Source organism: Pan troglodytes, chromosome 4, assembly GCF_028858775.2.
Source record: "Pan troglodytes isolate AG18354 chromosome 4, NHGRI_mPanTro3-v2.0_pri, whole genome shotgun sequence".
NCBI lineage: Eukaryota > Metazoa > Chordata > Mammalia > Primates > Hominidae > Pan > Pan troglodytes.
Window position 1 is genome coordinate 21,702,901 of NC_072402.2, and position 18,214 is coordinate 21,721,114.

The following is an 18,214-nucleotide window of genomic DNA, read 5'->3' on the forward strand; positions in this document are numbered from 1 at the left end:
GTCTATAGAAGCAAAGCCAAAAGACCCTACAGTCACACCCCCCAGAAACAGGGGAAAAGGGAAAGGGAAAGAAAAAAAAAACATTCTAGGAAAGAAAAAGCAAACATACTACCTGCGTGAAAATAACTACAAAAATTAGAAATGCCAACATCTCCAGATGAGAAGGAAACAGCACAAGAATTTTGGCACGATGAAAAATCTAAATATAGTGACACCACCAAAGGATTGCACTAGCTCTCCAGCAATGGTCTGTGGCCAAAATGAAACTCAGAAAGGACAGAAGAAAGAATTGAAAGCATGGATTGCAAGGACACTCAATGAGATCCAAGACAAGATTGAAAATCAACACAAAGAAACTTCTAAAGCAATCCAGGAAATTAAGAAAGAACTAAATATCTTTAAAATGAATAAATCAGAGCCTCTGGAATTGAAAATCTCATTTAAGGAATTTCAAAGTAAAACTGAAAGCTTTATCAATAGACTAGGCCAATTAGAAGAAAAAAATCTCAAAGCTTGAAGACTGGTATTTTGAACTCACTCAGACAAAAATAAAGAAAAAATAATTTTAGAAAATAAACAAAATCATTAAGAAATATGGTACTATGTAAAGTGACCAAGTCCATTAATTATTGGCATCCTGAGAGAGATGGAGAAAAAGTAAACAACCTGGAAAATGTACTTGAGGGAATAATTCAAGATCACCTGCAAAATACTATTCAAAATGAACATCACTAACTAATATGGTCACCAGACTATCCAAGATCAAGGCTAAAGAAAAAACGATCTTAAATGTGGCTAGAAAAAATGGCCAGATCATGTACAAAGGGAAGCCCATCAGGCCAACAGCAGACTTCTCAGCAGAAACCTTGTGAGTCAGTAGATATTGGGGTCCTATTTTCAGCATTCTTAAAGAAAAGAATTTCCAACCAAGAATTTCATATCCCACCAAACTAAGCTTCACAAACAAAGGAGAAATAAAATCTTTCCCAGACAAGCAAGCACTAAGGGAATTTATTACCATCAGAGCAGCCTTACAAGAGATTCTTACAGGAGTTCTAAATATGGAAACAAAATAAAGATACCTGTTCCCAGAAAAACACACATAAATACGTAGCCCACAGAAAATGCAACCACACAATAGAAACTACAAAGCAACCAGCAAACAATTTCATGATAGGATCAAAACCTCACATGTCAATATTAACCTTGAATGTAAATGGCCTAAATGCCCCCACTTAAAATGCACAGAGTGACAAGTTGAATTAAAACACACACACACACACACACACACACACACACACACAAACACACAACAAGACCTTATCCTCTGCTGTCTCCAAGAGACCCATCTCACATGTAATGACACCCATAGGCTCAAAGTAAAGTGTTGGAGAAAGATATAGCTTGCACACAGAAAACAAATGAGAGAAGGGATCACTATTTTTATATCAGATAAGATAGACTCTAAATCAACAACAGCAAAAAAGAAAGAAGGGCATTACATAATGACAAAGAGTTCAATTGAACAAGCACACTTAACTATTCTAACTATATACACACTCAACATTGGAGCACCCAGGTTCACAAAACACAAAACAAGCACCCAGGTTCTAAAACAAGCTATAGGTCATATCTAGACCTATGTTTCATATCTAGACCTATGAAAAGGTTTAGACAGCCACACAAAAATAGTGGGGGAGTTCAACACCCCACTGACAGCATGAGACATATCATCAAGGCAGAAAATTAAAATAAAAGTTGGAAAAAAATACTTATACCATTTAAAAGTTGCCTTTATAAAGCTTATATTCTGGAGGATAGATTGCTGAGGGCAAGGTGGAAAGTACAAATCTTATAAAAAGTAGTTAAGCTCAGCTACTAATAATAAGTACCATAAAGTACTTTTTATTCTTTTTTCGAGACAGGGTCTTGCACTCTCACCCAGGCTGGAATGTAGTGGTGCAATCATGGCTCACTGCAACCTCAAACTCTTGGGCTCAAGCAATCCTTGCACGTCAGCCTCCAAAGTAGCTAGGACTGCAGGTGTGCACCATCTCACATGGCTATTTTTAGAAAATTTTTGGTAGAGATGGGATCTTGCTATGTTGCCCAGGCTGGTCTTGAACTCCTGGCCTAGAACAATCCTCCCTACTTGACCTCCCAAAGTCCTGTGATTACAGGCATGAGCCACCATGCCTAGCATGCTTTTCTAAAACAGTGTGACTAATAGAGATTGACAAATTGAGTGATAAAACGACTGTTATGAAAAGCTGACACCTACTTATACTTACATATGGTTTCAGAGTAGATGGAAAATGTCCTTATTTAGTATTAGCTATTTGGAACATATGTACACTCTTCCAATATTCATGAACAGGGGCTGGCAAATTTTTTTTATATACAAGACAAGATAAAAAATATTTTAGGCCTTGTATACCATACAGTCTTCATCATAATTATTGAACCGAGGGAAGAAAAAGTACTATCTTTTCTTCACCGATTACAAGGTTCTTGGCTGACACCACATAACAAAGGACAGATTAACAAGAGAACAGCATAAAAATGTGTTTAAGATTTCTTTTTACTATTCTTACCATTTTAATTGATACATGATATTTTACATATTTATGAGGTACATGTGAGTATTTGTTAATGCATAGAATGTGTAATGATCAAGTCAGGGAATTTGGGGTGTCCATCACCTTGAGTATTTATCATTTCATTTATATCATTTCTATGTGTTGGGAACATTTCCAGTCTTCTCTTCTTACTCCTTTGAAATATACGATATTATTGCTAACTATAGTCACCCTACTCTGTTGCTGAACGCAAGAACTTATTTCTTCTAACTGTATGTTTGTAGCCAGTAACTAAACTTTCTTCAGTAGCCTCTGACCCGCACGCTATTCCAAGCCTCTGGTTTCTATCAGTTTATTCTTTACCTCCAACAGATCAAGTTTTATAGCCTCCACATATGAGTGACAGCATATGGTATTTGTCTTCCTGTGCCTAACTTATTTCACGTAAAATAATGACCAGTTCCATCCATGTTGCAGCCAATGACGTGATTTTATTATTTTTATGGCTCAATAGTATTCCATTTTGCATACATACTATGTTTTGTTTATCCATTCATTTTTTGATGGACACTTAGGTTGAATCCATATCTTTGCTATTATAAATAGTGCTGCAATAAACTTGTAAATGCAGGTATCCCATTGATATATGATTTCTTTTCCTTTGGGTAGATATCTAGTAGTGGGATTGCTGATTCATATGGTAGTTCTGGCCAGGCATGATGGATCATAACTATAATCCAAGCACCTAGGGAGGGTGAGGCGGGAGGATCGCTTGAGACCAGGAATTCAAGACCATCCTGGGCAACATAGCAAGACCTTCTCTCTATAATAATAATAATAATAATAATAATAATAATACAAAAATTATCCAGGCATAGTGGCATGAGCCTGTAGTACCAGCTACTTGGAAGGCTGAGTTGGGAGGATCACTTGAGCCCAGCAGGTCAAAGCTTTAGGGAGCCATTTCTCAAAAGAAGACATACAAATGATCAACATATGAAAAATGTTCAGCATCACTAATTATCAGAGAAATGCAAATCAGGCCATGAGATATCATCTTACCCCTGTTAGAATGGCTATTATTAAAAAGACAAAAAAATAACAAATGCTGTGAGGATCTGGAGAAAAGGGAACACATACACTGTTGGTGGGAATGTAAAGTAGTACAAACCACTATGTAAAACAATATGGAGATTTCTCAAAAAACTAAAAATAGAACGACCATATGGGTTTTGTTTTGGTTTGGTTTTGCTTTGTTTTGTTTTGTTGAGATGGGGTCTCACTCTGTTGCCTAGGCTAGAGTGCAATGGTGAGGTCCTGCTGTGTTGCCTGTCTGGTCTTGAATGCCTGGCCGCAAGTGATCCTCCTACCTTTGCCTCCCAAAGCTTTGGCATTATAGGCATGAGCTTCCATGCCTGGCCTGTTGAGAGATTTTATCACAAAGGGATACTGCATTTTCTAATCCCTTTTCTTTGTCTATTGAGGTAATCATATGTTTTTCTTCTTCATTCTGCTGATGTGATGTGTCAGGTTTATTGATTTATGTATGCTAAACCATCCTTGCATCCCTGGGATAAATCCCACTTGATGAAGGTGTATTATTTTTTTGATGTGCTGTTGGATTTGGTTTGCTAGCATTTTATTGAGAATTTTTGCATTTATGTTCGTTAGGGATATTGGTCTGTAGTTTTCTTTTTTTGTTGTGTTCCTGTCTGGTTTTGGTATCAGGGTAATGCTGGCCTCATAGAATGAGTTAAGAAACATTCCCTTCTTTTTACTTTTTTAGAATAGTTTGAAGAGAACTGGTGTTCTCTGAAAGTTTGGCAGAATTTGGCAGTGAAACCCTCTGGTCTTGTACTTTTCTTTGTTGGGAGATTTCGCATTGCTCCTTTCATCTCGTTACTTGTTATTGGTCTGTTCAGGTTTTCTGTTTCTTCCTGAATTAATCTTGGTAGGTTATATGTGTCCAGGAATTTATCCGTTTCTTCCAGGTCTTCCAATTTGTTGCTGTATAGCTATTCATAATAATCTCTGATGATCTTTTTTATCTTTCTGTGGTCTTAGTTGTAATGTCTTCTTTTTTGTTTCTGATTTTGTTCATTTGGACCTTTTCCCTTTCTTGGTTTATTATGTTTATATTTTCAAAAAATAACTTCTTCATTTATCATTTGTATTTTTAAAGTCTCTTTTTCATTTTGTTCTCCTCTGGTCTTTATGATTTCTTTCCTTCAGCCAATTTTGGGTTATGTGTGTTCTTGTTTTTCCAGTTCCTGGAGGTGCATCATTCCATTGCTTATTTGAAATATTTCTGCTTTTTTCATGTAAGCACTTATTGCTTACATGAAAACTTCCATCTTAACACTGCTTTTGTTGTTATCTTTTAGGTTTTATTGTGTTTAAATTTTCATTTGTTTTAGGAATTTTTTAAAATTTTCTCTTTAATTTCTTTCTTGACCCAGTGATCATTCAGGACGATGTTGTTTAATTTCTATGTATATTTGTACAGTTTCCAAAAGTTTCTTTTGTTATTGATTTCTAGTTTTATTCCTTTGTTATGATTTTCATTTTTAAAAGTTTGTTGAGACCTGTTTTGGCTTCTAACATATGGTCTATCTCGGAGAATGTTCCCTGTGCTGATGAGAAGAATGTGCATATTTAATATAAGTTTTATATGACACAAGAGCCTTCCAAAATGAAGACTCAATAACACAGAATAAAACTGTATTTTTTATGGACAGTTATACAGAAGTATTATTGGACACAGGAAGTATGATCTAATGGCAATAAACTGGGGGAAACTTAGTAAGGCCTGTTTGCTTAGGTTCATTATCTGTGTAAAAAAAGTTATATTAATTGAAAGTTTTGTAAATAAATGATAGGTCCTTATATTTACATATATTATTAGCCTTTTATACAACAAAGTGCAATGTTATTAAACTAATTTTCCAATTAGATTTTAATTTTATTTTAGTTAATTTTCACAGTGAACTAGGCTGTGACATCCAAATTTAGTGTTTCCTTGAAATAATTTTCTTGTGATACTTCACGTCCTTTTAATTTATTGGCCTGGCGTTTTAAGTTTTAAATCCTTATTTTACATGGTATAATTTCTATTTTTATACTTTCTCTCTAATACTCAGATTGAAAATGAGTCTTTCAGCCTCCTCCCTTTGGTGAGGGATGCTCATTAGTGCCTGGTTAATTCAGAGTCCCTGAGCTCATGGCACACTCTTCTACAACATTGTTGCCAAAACCTCTTTAGTGTCTCAGCAGGAGCTTGTCATTAACAACATTCTTGTAGAAAGTAGAAAGTAAAAATTAAGCAGGCTGGGAAAGCCAAGTGCTAGTGTACCATGTATGTGTAAATCTTTAGTACCAATAAATACAGTCTCCTGGTGGGTTGGTGGTTGAGTTTCTTGCCTGAAACCACCCTTCTTTTGAAGCACTAACAAGTTGAAATTCTTGAAAGGAGTTTAAAATAATGCATGCAACGAAAAGAGCCCTTCAGTGTTATTGAGAAGACATTTGTTTATATAATTTATAAAACATTTGATAAAGAAGGCAAATGAAATTCAAAGTAGCATCTTTACTACTAGGATTTTTACTGGTAAAATCTGGGTCAGAGAATATGTGACCTTAAATATGTGGCTTGCCAATACTGCTTTCCAGAATTAAGCTTATCCCTTCATCCCTCCAACCCCCCAACTCCCCACTTAATCACTCCCTAAACCACCAAAAGAGCTGAAAACTACAGGACTTCCTTGCAGTGGCAGAGCTTACCCTAATAGACCTTAACAGAGAGGAGATCAGGCCAGAATACAACCCTTTGCAGTTAGGCAAACCCCAAAAGAGAAAAGCCCACTGGGCTAAGACAGCCATACCTACTGCCTTTCCCCAAACTCAACACTCAGATGAGTCACTCCTCTTTTGTTAGTGCCGGGAAAATGAGAAGTGGGGTGAGACCAGTAGTGTGACTCATATTAATGGGAAGAACATATAAGAGTCCAGGTGTGGGTTAGATGTTGCTCTAATGGGAAAACACGTCTTAGGTAAAATTATTGATTGAGGGAGGCAAAGTGGATGACATTTGTTTGAACAATGGATACTTTAGGCAGATCTAGAACTCATTGACATTCATCTCTTTCACTACTGAAAACTCCATAAAGACACACTGGGAGAATTTTATATTAGAAAAACAGAACAAATGTCTGGTCCAGAAGGCAGAGGGAAAGAAAAACAAGAGTTAGACCTTTATTTTGTGGAAAGGGTAAGGGACTATAGGGAAGAAAAACTAATACCTTTCCTCACCCATTGCAAGGTTCATGGCTGAGGCACCTATAATAAAAGACATTAACTAGAAAAAAGCATACTAATGTATTTAATATCAATTTTACATGACATGGGAGCCTTCAGAAAGGAAGACCTGAAGACACAGGGAAAGCTTTCTATTTTATATTTAGGTGTGATGAACAGTGGACAGTGGGGCAGAAGTATAACTGGACTAAGGGAGTATAATTTAATGGCCATAAACTGGGGGGAATTTAGCAAGATCTGATTACTCACATTCTTCTCTGTGTCCCTGTGTTTTCAGAGAGGAGGACATTTCTTTCTTCCAGCTATATAGAGGGCACCTCTGGAATGAGGGTCTTATGACCTACTTTAGAGGAAAGTCAGAATTCCGTGAAGGCCTGCTTCAGGGTAAAAGGGCAGTAGTAGGTCAAAGAGACCTTCCTGCTTCTGCTATTTTCTCAAATGCCAAGGTGCCATATTTTGGGGTAGTGCATCCTAAACCAGATCAGGACTAACTTAAAGAGCAGGTTAAAAGAATTAAACTATAGCTGAGTCATCTTGAAAGGAATAGGGGAATATCAGAATGAAAGAGAGCACAAGAAGAATATCCCAATAGTGTAAGAAATTCAAAACCTAAGGAAAAGCAATGTTTATGGATGAGCACCACCTGGCAAAGGTGTTGACTTTCACTAGGTTTCCAGGGCACAGACCTTAGAAACATCTGGGATCTGCTGAGGATTACTGTCCAGCCAAGCCTTATTAGATGATGAATGAGGTCTGAAGTAGAAATTATCTTGGAATATTGGGGAATCATAGAAAATTATAAGTCTGGATACATAAGGCATTATGGAGGACTTTAAAATGCAGCTAGAGGAGTTTAGATTGATATATATTCTAGGAAGTATTTTGATTAAAACAAGAGGAAAAGAAAACCTAAACTGTATTAATAGTGTTAGAATCAAAGAAGAAGGGACACAATGGGGGAAAAAATGAACATTCAATTCATTTTGAGAAGGGGAATCGGGGTAGAGATATTTATTTTATTACATCTAACAATTCAGAGAAGGAATAAATACTGCTAAGGCATTGAGCCTGGAAATAAGCATATGATGGTGATCTAGACAGAACTAGGGAACACAGCAATGAGCATAAAAGAGAAAGGTCAGAGCCAGAGATGGATAATTTGGAAAGTTCTGCATAAAAAGAATCTTTCAAGTCAAAGGAAACCAGAATTGCTAAGCCAGGTAAAAAGCAGTGTGGCTGGAAGAAGGCTAAGGCCACTGTTCTGGGGGAGCCCCCATGAACCAAATGCCCCTTCCCGCCACCTGTTTTTGTAAATACAGTTTTAGTCCAACATAGCCTTGATCCTTCATTTACATATTATATTGTTTATAGTTGCTTTTGTGCTCCAAGAGAAGAGTTGAGTAGTTAAGACACAGACCAAAGAGCTTGCAAAACATAAAGTGTCTGGCCCTTTATAGAAAAAATTTGCCAACCCCAGATAAAAGAGGAAGAGCTACCAGAAAAGATATGCCAGAAAGGAACTCTGAACCCAAGAAAGCATAGCTGCCAGGAAGTCAAGAGAGACGAGGATTTCAAAGGAGTAGGTGAAAAGAAAGGATACAGTGGATGTGAGGAGGATGAGGCTTAGAGAAAAAAATCTTTGAACTTTATGACTAGCAGGTAATTATGTGTCATTCAGAAATATCAATTTCTAGATGGACCAAAACCTATCACAAAATACTCAAGAGATGTATTTCTTTCTCCCTTCCTTCCTTCTTTTCTTCCTTCCTTAGCATTAAAACATTGTTTTAGTATTAAAACAATCTATTTTTTCTGCCTTCCTTCCTTCTTTTCTTCCCTCTTTAGTATTAAAACATTTCTTCCTTCTTTAGTACTAAACATTCCTTCTTTTATTCCTTCTTCAATATTAAACATGGAGCATTGATCCAGGTGCTGTTGGAAGATACCTGAAGACAAGATGTGCATCCGCAGAAAGTCATATAGTAAAATAGTACTAGAGATGTAACAAGACAATATATGTGAAAATGTAGAATGCTGTATGAAATCAAAGAGTTTTGCATTAAGGCAATACATTACCACATACCATATACATAGTTTGGACTGAGTGCTTTGCATTCAGTGGTTATTGTCAGTAAAATGTCAAAGCAGGCTTTGAGAAATTTGGGATTGTAGTATAATTCAGACAGCACAAACAAATTCTTACTATTTTTGTGACCTTGGGACAAGTAATTTAATTTCTCTTCATTTTACTTTGTTCATCTGTAAAACTGGGAAAATTTAGCACCCATTCCATAGAACTATTCCTCATATCCACCCTGGCATGTGCATTTCCATTGCATGATTTGCAGGGCTGTATATTACTCATGCTCTGTTGATTGCCTAGCTTCATCTCCCATCTTCCTCATGGCAGTCTCACTTCAGCCACATCACACTGCCAGCAACTGCTTGTCTTCTCAATATTTCACCAATTCTTCGGTCTTCCTGGAAAGTACCCCCCACCTTGATCTTGTCATGCTGATAAATTTCTACTCCTTCTTAAAGACTTGGCTGAGACATGATCTGCTTTGTAACTTGTCTGTGTTCCCTGAAAAAATTTAAAGCATCATCCTCTGCATTTCCACAGTGCCTCATACTTAAATCACTTAGACTTAAGTTGATCAAATAATTTATCATCCTAACTGAGACACTTTTAAAAGTGAAAGAAGATGCTACTAGTAATTACACCAGGACAACAGACCTAAACCAGGACTGCCCAGGCAAACTCAGATGCATGGTCACTCACCTTTTCCTTATGTTGCGGTAATAATTATTTACTTGTCTGTCATCTCCTCCCCGCCAACAAAATATACACATATTTGCACAGTCCTTGAGCCCCTGGAAGGGGATGGCCTCAGCACCTGGTACAATGACTGACACATAGGAAGCAGTTGATTAATCAGTCAACTTATTGATTAAATCATGGTGATTTTATTGGAGGAAAACACATATAGCCTGAAGAAATGGCATGGAAAAAGAAAAGGAGATGAGAGGGCACATTTACAAGCAAATAAACTCTCCTGGGTGGAACAGATGTTTGGGGGTTGGAACATAATTTGGGAAAAGATTGTGGAACTCTTGATCCTCAATCAGGATAAGGAATTTTTAACAGTGGAGGAAGGGGAAGGTTAAAACAAGGAAGGACATGAGGATAATGGATAATTTTATGTAAGATGAATTGGAGGGAGCGGAAAGAAGAGGGAACTGCAGAGACTATTTGGATAAAATATTAAATTATGAAAGCCTGGATTAGGAATATTTGCCATTTTGTATTTTATGCTTGGGGAAATAGTCGAGACCGTTTAGACTGCAAGTAACAGAAATCCAAATTAGCCTGGTTTAATCAAAGAGGGAAAATTGGTTGGGTGCGACAACTCAGGCCTGTAATTCCAGTACTTGGGAGGCTGAGGTAGAAGGATCACTTGAGGCCAGGAGTTTGAGACCAGACTGAGCAGCAGAGCAAGACCCCATCTCTACAAAAAAACAAAAAAGAATTAGCTGGGTGTGGTGATGCACACCTTAGACCTACTTGGGAGGCTGATGGTGGAGAATCACTTAAGTCCAGGAGTTTGGGGCTGCAATGAGCTATAATCATGCCACTGAATTCCAGCCTGGGAGACAGAGTGAGACCCTATCTCAAAAGAAAATAAAAGGGGGTGGGAGGGCTGAATTTGTCAGCTCAGCAAGCATAAATATGTAGGCATTGCTGGATCCAGGTTCTCAAACAGTGTCATCTCATTAGGACTCTTCTGTCCTTTTCTTAATTCTGTTTCTTACTATATCAGATTCATTCTTAGTCAAGTTCTCCCCAAAATGGCTTTCAGCAATTTTCAGCCTACTTTCTACTGGGGTTAATAACCCCAGTAGAAAGAGAACACTGCTTTGTCAACAATTCTAGCAAAAATCCTAAAGAAGGTTCTCATTGGATACCTGCCCATTCCTGAACCAGTCACTGTTGATGCAAGATGTTATGGTCTGATTGGCCAGGCCTTGGTTATGTGCCCACTCCAGATGATAGTGTCGGCTTCACCTGAACCAAATAATCGAAGTGTGGGGGCAGGGGTGGGGGAGGGTTGGGAGGATGGAGGGGTGAGGGACACAGATAGGAGCAGGGATATCTTGCTAAAGGAAAACTAACTTGTTTTGAAAAGAAAGAAAACGGGTATTAGGAAGCAAAACCAATAATGTTCTCCACATAAAGTCTATGATGTTATTTCTTAGTTTGAAGATAACAGTGAGCTCCTTTAGATCATCAAAATCAAATCACAGAAAAAAAATTTCAAGAGGAAACATAAAAGTAATGATATTCCAAATGAGCAAGAATAAAGAAATCTATTTATTCTGCAATGCTTTAGATTACATTTATGCAAGATAGTTAAAATATAAGAGCTAAAATATAATTTGTTACCTTTAACCCAACAAATATGTTGTTTATTATAATAGTACACATCTCATGCTTATTATCCATAGAAAACAGAAATTATTATTTCACCTTTCCATCCAAACTATAAATGCAATAGTACAGAAACTTATGATTACTGATCTTTGAGGAGGCTGTTATGGAGCCAAAGGAGGGTTGAAAAGGACAATTAAAATGGCCCAATTTTTGTTGAATTCTTTATACAGTTTTATTGAGGAACCAATTGATAAAACTCTTCAGTCTGATATGACAAGGTCTGTGGATTTAAGAAACATTCATAAATTTGTTTGTAGAATTGATAGCATAATTCTGGAAAAACTAAAAATGTGAATTTTCCCATGGTACAATGTTAGTATTCCTAGTTGTCCAGATTACAAAAAAATTTTTTTAGAATGAATGTCTATTATTCTTAAATTAGAAAAAGAAACAAAAAAGTTTTCCTTAAGAGAAAGAAGAATTATGACATTCAGGGAAACTAGCGTTGACCTTTGAAGTGGTGTTATTGTGGTCTTTCTCACAGGTTTTTTTGGTTGTTGTTTTTGTTTGTCTTTTTCCGTAAATATCCATGAATATCTCAGAAACAACATTGGGTTGGATGGACCATTGTTTTGAAATAATCTGGTAATTCTCTTTTTATGTAAATATTATTAAAAACCATTTCCACAGCATTATGCTAGTGTACATAATAAGAGTTTAATCATATTCACTGATACCTTACTAAATCATTTTGATTCCTTTCAAGAACGTACCTTTCAAGAACAAGTTTCCGACACAGAAAATAACCTGAACCAAGGACCCAGCTTGATGGAAGCCATCTTTAAAATATTGTACCATTGCAGTTTTTCTCCACAAACATTTGCAAACGTTTTTGTGAGCTACATGGAAGAAGAGCAATTATGGGACTTTTTATATAACATCCCAGGTATGAGACATTTACTGTTTGTAAAAGAAATGTTCTATAGATACTTATATGTACCTTTAAAGATGTTTAGAAGTTGTATTGATACTGGTTTTGCTGAATCTGTTGTTGGTGAAAGTTTACCTTACATTTTTTCAGTATAAAGCCTTCTGTTGGGAATCATTAATTATTAGTTCCTGTAAAATTTCATATACTTTGGGACAAGATGCAAGGGAGGTGGAAGGGAAAAGATTTTCTTTTTTTATTAATTAGGGAATGTTCTATCATAAAAATTTATTTTAATATTTATCACAGATTATGTTTTGCTATTGAGCATATAAGATATTAGTAAGATGTGAAAAGTATTTTGTGATTCTTGGGTGCATTTATTCAGCAAATTAATGGACAATACTATTGGTCGATTTTCTTCAGATGTAAAAGGCATTTATTATTATGACCATAGTGTGTCTCTCTACAAGGCAAGCATATCCTGTGATTCCTTTGGAGAGAATATATTTTTCCCATCTGTATTGTTCTTCTTCCTTCAGCTAGAGAGAATAATAAAGGCAGTGCAGGTTGTATATTTGAACAGGGAGTTTTGATGGGTTGCCCCACCCTCTGGCAGGTGTAAAAATTCTCACATTGTCTTATCCTTAATATTCTGCCTTTAAATTTTTGTATTTAATATCTTGTGAAAACAAAGGATGAAAACTTAGACAATGATTTTTCTTATTATCCTGCTATTCAAATAGTGATTTTTATCATTTACATTTAGTTTTCAACCTATAAGCTTTCTTTTATCCTGCTTTGGAACCTGAATTTTCATAAAATATTTCCTAGGCTCCATATAAAAGATCTAACTAGTTCATAATCATGGTTTCACTCCTCCCAGACTTTTTGACTATCCTCCAGATATTACTTGAATATCATTCTAGCTGTTTTACAGTCATTATGTTTCATTTTCTCTTGGCCATTATCCCTATAAAACAGCAATAGATAACTTTATGTTATGATTTCCAAAGTCCAAATCTGTCATTTAAACTTTCTGTAATAATGATCTCTTTTTAAAATGTTATCTCCTAGTTGCCATGCATTCCCTTACTGCTTCTTGCTTCCCAAAGGAAGGGCATATTCCTAGGTAAAAAGGCTGAATTAGAAGCTTGTTGTGTTTCTGATGTAGTCTTTACTGAATTGAAAGAAAAACGAACTTGAAAGTTCTGCCACCCTCTGCTGATTTTAGTTGTTTCTGGGGAAGTAAGAGCTGGATTTTCTCACAAGATTATAAAGAATCAGTGACCCTCATGCTTCAATCACTATTTATCTTTCAACTATTAGGTTCTTGAACCATCTTTGACGCTCAGCACAAAACTATACTGAAAATAACCTAAAAGATATAAATGGATTTCAGGTGCTGCTAGGGAAAATAAAACTGTTTCTTGCTCCTAATTTGACATCTCTCCATCTACGTATTGAGCAAACCCTCCCCCACATGGTCAGACAAGTCTCTGGAAACAGACGTTATACATATTCACAGAGCCTGAATTATGTGTGAAAGCTCAAAGGGGCAGAACTTCAAATGGGTGAAACTCCTTTCTCCTTTATACAAGTTGTTGCTCCATAAACATTAAATATTCTCTGGAACCTGATACCTGCAGTGGTTATGAGGGTCTGAAGTTTTCTCTTTTCTCTTCCATTTAAGTCTTTGAAAATACCTTTTTTTTTTTTCTGTTAGCAATCATGGTTATTTTAAAAACCCTAATAAGATAATACAAGGTACTAATTTGTAACAAAATTAAGCCTTTTACTATGACTTTTGTTTAATTTGGAAACATAACATTGTTACAAGTAATACAGCTGAGACATGTAATCATAATCCCACAATATTTACATTTTATTACTAATAGATCTATGCTTCAGTATATACAATTAACCTACCCAGGTTAACTAAAGTACGTTATTTTAAAACTTCACTGCTGTAGTTTCCTCCTGCTAAATCACTGTCTATGATTTCTGCATAGTTTACCCGTAAAACATCACAGTCTTATCATTTTAGGGTAAAAGGACAAAGATGAAGTGGTCAGTATCTTCATCTTATTGTTGAGTAAACAAAAAGCAGAAATATTAAGAGAGTTGCCTAAGACTGTCCACCAATTAAGTTGGACAAGACTTAGCACAAGAAACCAGATCTCCTCTCTCCTAAGCCAGCAGTCCCCAACATTTTTGGCACCAGGGACCAGTTTTGTGGAAGACAATTTTTCCACCAGGAGGGGGATGGATGAAACTGTTCCACCTCAGATCATCAGGTATTGGTTAGATTCTCATAAGGAGCAAACAACCTAGATCCCTTGCATGTGCAGTTCACAATAGGATTTGTGCTCCTATGAGAATCTAACATGCTTCTGATTTGACAGGAGGGGAAGCTCAAGCAGTAATGTTCACCCACCTGCTGCTCACCTCCTGCTGTGCAGCCCGGTTCCTAACAGGTCACGAACCTGTACTGGTCTGCAGTCTAGGGGTTGGGGACCCTGTCCTAGGCCATGTTATTTCTCATTTTTTTCTATTAGACTAAATTTTTTGAGACACTACTTTTATGAACGTACAAATTCAGTAATGAATTATACAATCTGATTTTATACTTAGAATTCTATCTAACACATAACTCTTTAGACTGGACATAGGCTAGGGAGGGATGACAAGAAGGAAAATACCCACTTAAGATTACTACAAAAGCTGTAAGTACAACAAATAATTAAGTCAGTGACCTAATGTGGGTGTTTCTAAGGCCAATGCACTCTGTAAGAAATAAATTTGCTAACAATCATTGGACACCTATGTTTTCAAAGTAGATAAAGCATTATTCAGTTAGACAAATGAAAATATCAAAGCATACATTACCTCAGCTGGTTTTTAAGACAATGTCAGAACAGGCTTGTAAATGAGGCAAATACTGTCAAAAATGCCCGTCTAATATGATAGTAATATACTCAACAAGTATTGTTTACTTGGCTCCTCGATATGGCATTGGGCTTACTTTTGTTTTCTGAATCAGTTTTCTTAACTTTCTCACAACCTTTGGGAAAAAAGTTTTCAATAACCTAGCAAAATTAAGGGTTGAGATTCAAAGTTTCCACTTTGGTTTTCTACTCCTCCTCAGCCTCATAAAGACCTTTAAGAAGTGTTGTTTAGAGAGCATATATATGCTATATTGTCTTCCTGTTGCCAAAATTAATTTACAGTGCCTTACCTTCCTATCAGACACAGTGATTGTCTCTATTACCTACATAAATACCTGCAGCATAGTATAGGTCGATTTTAAATGTAAGCTTTCACATATTGAAAGGCTGTCTTTGTTCTATGTTGTAACTAATTATGTATTCTGAGCCTTTTGTCACCATTCAGTTTGTTTGCAATCCACCTTAAAAATGTTTTAAAATATTTTATTGATTGAATACAATAAAATTCACTCATTTCAAGTGAAGAGTTCAGTAAGTTTGACCAATGTATAAATCTGTGTGACAACCACAACGATAAAGATATGGAACATTTTATGTCATCTCCAAAGGTTCTTTCATTCCCCCTTTGCCATCCATTCTCCTTTCAACTCTCAGCCCCAGGAAGACACTGACCTGCTTTTTGTCGTGATAGTTTACTTTTGATATTCTAGAATTTCATATAAATAGAAATCTATATATTCTTTTGTGTCTAGCTTCTTTTGCTCAGCTTAATGTTTTTGATAATTTTATATTATGCTTTATCATTAGTTTATTTCTGCTCATTGCTGAGCAGTATTTCACTGAGTAGTACTTTTTTTATCCACTTACCAGTTGGATGGACATTTTGATTATTTCTAGTTTTTGGCTACGATGAATAAAGCTGCTATGAATACTAGTGTATAAGTCTTTGTGGGACTACAGTCATCCCTCAGTATATGTGAGGAATTCATTCCAGGAACCATTCCCCTTATTAAAAAATCCATATACTCGGCCAAGCATGGTGGCTCACGCCTGTAATCCCAGCACTTTGGGAGGCCAAAGTGGGAGATCATCTGCGGTCGAGAGTTTGAGACTAGCTTGACCAACATGGAGAAACCTCGTTTCTACTAAAAATACAAAATTAGCTGGGCATGGTGGCATGTGCCTGCAATCCCAGCTACTCAGGAGGCTGAGGCAGGAGAATCGCTTGAACTCGGGAGGTAGAGGTTGCAGTGAGCCAAGACGCCATTGCACCCCAGCCTGGGCAATGAGCGAAACTTCATCTCAAAAAAAAAAAAAAAAATCCATGTACTCAACATATACTCAAGTCCTGCAGTCAGCCCCACAGAACCTGCATATATGCAGGTTTTGCATCCTGCAAATATTGTATTTTCAATCCACATTTGATTGAAAAAAGTCTGCATGTAAGTCGACCTGTGCAGTTCAAACCCATGTTGTTCAAGGGTCAACTATGTATGTTTTCATTTCTCTTCAGTAAGTACTTAGAAGTGGAAATGCTAGGTGATATGATAAGTAAATTTTTAACTTCATAAGGAACTACTGGCCGGGCGTGGTGGCTCACACCTGTAATCCCAGCACTTTGGGAGGCCGAGGTGGGTGGATCACCAGGTCAGGAGATCGAGACCATCCTGGCCAACATGGTGAAACCCCGTCTCTACTAAAAATACAAAAATTAGCTGGGTGTGGTGGCGCGTGCCTGTAATCCCAGCTACTCGGGAGCCTGAGGCATGAGAAGCTCTTGAACCCAGGAGGTGGAGCTTGCAGTGAGTCAAGATCGCACCACTGCATTCCGGCCTGACAATGGAGTGACACTCTGCCTCAAAAAGAAAGAAAAAAAGAAACTACTAAACTGTTTCACGAAGTAGTCAGATCTTTTTACATTTTGGCCAATAATGTGTGAAAATTTTGTTTGCTCCATATTCTTGCCAACACTTGAGATTGTCTTTTTGATTTTGGTTATTCTAAGGGGTAGGTAGTATTATCTCATGAAGCTTTAATTTACATTTCCTTCATGAATAATGACATTGAATACCTCTTCATGTTCTTAGTGACCATTTGAAAATATTCTTTTGTAAAATATCTATTCAAAACTTTTGTCCACTTATTAATTGGTTGTCTTACTGAGTTGTAAAGGGTTCTTTACATATATTGCACATAAATTCTTTGTTTTATACATATATTGATAAAATTTCCTCCCTGTCTATGGCTTACTTTTTCATTTTCTTAACAAGGTCTTTTGATGGAGTGAGGTTTATAATTCTGATGAGTCCAGTTTATCAGTTTTTTTTTTTTTGAGACGAAGTCTCACACTGTTGCCCAGGCTGGTGTGCAGTTGGGCAATCTTGGCTCGCTGCAGCCTCCACCTCCCAGGTTCAAGCAATTCTCCTGCCTCAGCCTCCCAAGTAGCTGGGACTACAGGCATGAGCCACCACGCCTGGATAATTTTTGTATTTTTAGTAGAAGTGGGGTCTCACTATGTTGGCCAGGCTGGTCTCGAACTCCTGAATTCATGATCCGCCTGCCTCAGCCTCCCAAAGTGCTGGGATTACAGGTGTGAGCCACCACGCCTGGCCCAGTTTATCAGTTTTTTAACCATAGTGCTTTTTGTGTCCAAAGAACAACTGGATTATCTAAATTTTACTAATATTTCTCCCATTATTTCTTTTGGCAATTTTATAGTTTTAGTCATGTTTAGTTCTATGATGGATTTTTGTGTATAGTGAGATAAGTGTTGAGGTTCTTATTTTTCCATATGGCTATGTAATTTTTCCAGAACCATTTTTTTAAAAGGCTATTCTTTATAAATTGAATTACTCCAATGCTTTTGTCAGAAATCAATTGACCAAGTGATCAAATAGATGCATCTATTTCTGGACTCTCTATTTTGATACTTGGCACTATAGGTTTATATTGTTACTTGCTTTCTATTTGTTGTTCTATCTAATCTTCATTTTCCCTCTATTTTGGCCCTCTT

General features: G+C 36.7%; 1 protein-coding gene across 20 annotated transcripts in view; it reads left to right on the forward strand.

The window, feature by feature from the left end:
- The window catches only part of KIAA0825, a 462,961-nt gene that overhangs the window by 183,039 nt on the left and 261,708 nt on the right, over positions 1 to 18,214 (forward strand). For all 20 annotated transcript variants that reach the window (XR_010156851.1, XR_010156852.1, XR_010156853.1 and 17 more), the window contains one exon: positions 12,092 to 12,271. Coding sequence is in view for 16 of the 20 variants with exons in the window: in XM_063810211.1 (XP_063666281.1) it covers positions 12,092 to 12,271 (180 nt within the window). In the remaining 4 variants the exon portion in view is untranslated. The remainder of the gene's footprint in view (positions 1 to 12,091; positions 12,272 to 18,214) is intronic.